We start from the raw sequence: 3,638 nt of genomic DNA, 5'->3' as shown, positions 1-3,638 counted from the left end.
CGGCGGAAGGTTCTCCCGAAACAGAAACCGCCAGAACATCTATGAAGGACACCGCCAGGGAAACACACTGCTGCCCAGGAAGCCTTCCCTGACGACCTGTCCCTAGCTCCCCGCTCACCCACCCACTGGGTCCCTCCTGCCCTCCACTGAGTCCCAACAGAGTGGGAAGCACAGTCTTCTGCAGATGTGACCCCTGAAAGCAGCCACCGCTGCTACCCACCAGGAGGACGATGCTCTGTGAGCCCTCCACAAACCCATGGCTCTTGCGATGGCAGGGCCCCTCTCAGCTGTTCAGCTGCTGAAACGTCACCGGCTCCCTGCCCGCGTCCCATCGGTAGCACAAAGATGTGCCTGGTGCTGCTCCAAAGCTCCCCACTCCAAAACCAACCATTGCTCAAGTTGCTTCAAGAGAGAAATCCAGTCACTGGACCAGGAATATAAAAGCAACGTGGACAGGAGCACATCCTACCTTCATGTTGTCAGGTGGGTCACCCTGGCCGGTGGTTGCACACACAAACACCACCAACAGCTCATTGATGAGGTTGGCCTGTGGGCACAAACGCAGAAAGGCACATTGAGGTCAGCAGCCTACAAACACGTGTCCTGGCTGTCCTGACATGGCTGCTAAGATTACATCGAGTCCATGGACAGACCACACTCGGAATAAAACCTGCAGCCCTGCGTGGCACGACCTCCTCTACTGGCACTGCAACAGGATCTGCTGCCCACACATTGCCTGCAGCATCGGCTCCTTGGTGCTCCTCGCCTTGCAAGGTATGGCTGAGCATCTGTCATCTATCCCAAGAGTCATTGCTCAGTTTTCACAAGTTTTCAGCTGAGTTAAGCACAAGCTGCCCTCAGGAAGGGCATGGAGCCAGGGTCTGGTGAAATACAGCAGGTCACAGCAAGGGTGGAGGATGCTCGAGTGCCAGAAATGGGTTGGTGGAGATTGAGCAAGACCAGACATGCCTGGAGCACCCCCATGTGGGCCAGCCAGAGAGGCAGGTCCAGCCAGAGCCAGCACACACGATCTGGCCCCGTGCCCTGCCCAGCCCATGCCTCCATCCTGCAGGAGCTTGGAGAAGCAGCTGGCTGCCACTTGCTGAGCCACACAGTCTGTGCCCAGCTTCCCAAAACGGACTTGGGGAGGTCCAGCTTCCCTTCAGGGCAGCTTCAGCCCCAGGCAGAGAAACGCTTCCTTCCCTCTAGCCCCTCACTGCCCCACAGAGTTCAGGCACGCTCCCACCCTTCCCACTACAGCTCTTTCAGGCACATGGGAACAACCTTGTGGGAGACAACTGGGACCAATGGGCCTGGCTGCCAGCTAAAACTCTCTGTTTCATGTCTCCTGTTGGCTTGTCCACTAAAATTATGGTGGCACAAGCGTTCCTGGAATTCAGAGAGAGAACTGACTGAAAAATGCTATCTGAAACACTGCAGCAAAGCAGCTGCTTGAGGAGGCCAGGAGGAAAGAAATGGGCAGAAGCCCAGTTCCTGGGGGTTAGGAGGGACATGGGCTAGTAGGAAAAGGCCTTTTAAAGCTGGTGGGAATTATGTTTCATCTGAGCTGCTGCTCTAGAGTCAGGCTCTCTCTCCCCTTACCCCCTCAGTTCTCCATCCACTCTGGTCTCTCCTGCAGCCAGAGCTGTGAGGAGCAGCTGTCACAGGCGGGCAAGGAGCTGCAGAGCTGCTTACTTGGGATAGGAGGAGTCGCCAAGGCCCAGCACGACGTAGTCCAGCTGGCAGAGGGAACCAGGCGGCAGGTTCTTCCGGAACAGAAACCGCCAGAACATCTATGAAGGACACCGCCAGGGAAACACACTGCTGCCCAGGAAGCCTTCCCTGACGACCTGTCCCTAGCTCCCCGCTCACCCACCCACTGGGTCCCTCCTGCCCTCCACTGAGTCCCAACAGAGTGGGAAGCACAGTCTTCTGCAGATGTGACCCCTGAAAGCAGCCACCGCTGCTACCCACCAGGAGGACGATGCTCTGTGAGCCCTCCACAAACCCATGGCTCTTGCGATGGCAGGGCCCCTCTCAGCTGTTCAGCTGCTGAAACGTCACCGGCTCCCTGCCCGCGTCCCATCGGTAGCACAAAGATGTGCCTGGTGCTGCTCCAAAGCTCCCCACTCCAAAACCAACCATTGCTCAAGTTGCTTCAAGAGAGAAATCCAGTCACTGGACCAGGAATATAAAAGCAACGTGGACAGGAGCACATCCTACCTTCATGTTGTCAGGTGGGTCACCCTGGCCGGTGGTTGCACACACAAACACCACCAACAGCTCATTGATGAGGTTGGCCTGTGGGCACAAACGCAGAAAGGCACATTGAGGTCAGCAGCCTACAAACACGTGTCCTGGCTGTCCTGACATGGCTGCTAAGATTACATCGAGTCCATGGACAGACCACACTCGGAATAAAACCTGCAGCCCTGCGTGGCACGACCTCCTCTACTGGCACTGCAACAGGATCTGCTGCCCACACATTGCCTGCAGCATCGGCTCCTTGGTGCTCCTCGCCTTGCAAGGTATGGCTGAGCATCTGTCATCTATCCCAAGAGTCATTGCTCAGTTTTCACAAGTTTTCAGCTGAGTTAAGCACAAGCTGCCCTCAGGAAGGGCATGGAGCCAGGGTCTGGTGAAATACAGCAGGTCACAGCAAGGGTGGAGGATGCTCGAGTGCCAGAAATGGGTTGGTGGAGATTGAGCAAGACCAGACATGCCTGGAGCACCCCCATGTCACTACTCACCACGTCATAGCTGTCCAGCGCCTCCACTCTGCACTGGAAGTGCCGTCGCTTGGCTTCTCTGCCAATTCTCTCAGCTGTGTCTTGAGCCGTCCCAGTTTGGCTGCCAAAAAGAACAAGGAGTTTCCGTTCCACCATCTGCAGGAGACAAAAGCAGAGAAATCACCAGGAGGTGAAGGGACATGAGGGGAGGCAGAGCTGGACCTGTTCTGGGCTGGGCATCACATCAACACCCACCCAGGCTTCAAAGGAGTGCCGGTGGCTGCGGATTCAGGTGACATTTTGTGGGGTTGACGTTGCAAACAGCAGGCACAGGGATGGTCAAATAGTTTGAAGACAACAGCAGGATTCAAGGCTCCCAGGCTCTCTTCCCACTCCGGGGCAGTGCTGATGGATTGACACCCCCTTCGCCACAGTGTCCCCGGCCACAGGAGCAGCAGCAACTCTGCTGCACTCCTTGTCAAAGGAGCAAAGGGAAAGGACTGGCTTGGGAGTCTAAAATCCATGGTCGGGCTCATTTTAACCATCCTCATTGCTGCAGGGTCAGTGGTTGCTGAGGGATCAGCTGTTCCTCATTTCTAGTTTTAACAGACCTGTCGGCCCAGCGAATCCCCACCCGAGAGGGCCTGGGGAAGAGCCTGGAGGCTCAGTGGTGGAGAAAAGCGTCCCCAGACACACATCACCCTCTGCTACGCTCTCTCAAGAAGCAAGGTCCCTGGGTTTTACTGCAGGGAATCCAACTCAGGCGGATGCTAAAAGCAAAAAAATCCAGAATAACTAAAAAAAAAACCAAACCCAAAAACCCTAAGGAGGGAACATTACTGACCAATTCCTGTGGAGAGGGGGTTGCAGCATGAGGGGGTTTCCCCCCTTGCCCTGAGGAAAGAGGGA

General features: G+C 55.9%; 1 protein-coding gene across 4 annotated transcripts in view; it reads right to left on the bottom strand.

The window, feature by feature from the left end:
- The window catches only part of NDOR1 (NADPH dependent diflavin oxidoreductase 1), a 14,610-nt gene extending 10,979 nt beyond the window's left edge, over positions 1-3,631 (bottom strand). For 2 of the 4 annotated variants that reach the window (XM_035891895.1, XM_035891898.1), the window contains exons 1-4: positions 2,985-3,544; positions 2,751-2,885; positions 2,224-2,301; positions 1,696-1,793 (exon numbers count right to left, since the gene is read on the bottom strand). In XM_035891895.1, the coding sequence (XP_035747788.1) occupies positions 1,696-1,793; positions 2,224-2,301; positions 2,751-2,885 (311 nt within the window). In that variant the 5' untranslated portion in view covers positions 2,985-3,544. Of the gene's footprint in view, positions 1-1,695; positions 1,794-2,223; positions 2,302-2,750; positions 2,886-2,984; positions 3,548-3,573 lie in introns of those variants that run through there. The other 2 variants (XM_035891896.1, XM_035891897.1) reach the window with 2 other exon arrangements.
- Positions 3,632-3,638: the final 7 nt, after the last annotated feature.

This window comes from Egretta garzetta, unplaced genomic scaffold, assembly GCF_000687185.1.
Source record: "Egretta garzetta isolate BGI_Z169 unplaced genomic scaffold, ASM68718v1 scaffold143, whole genome shotgun sequence".
Classification (NCBI taxonomy): Eukaryota; Metazoa; Chordata; class Aves; order Pelecaniformes; family Ardeidae; genus Egretta; species Egretta garzetta.
Note: the sequence above shows the minus strand (reverse complement) of the source record. Positions and strands in the feature narration are given on the sequence as shown.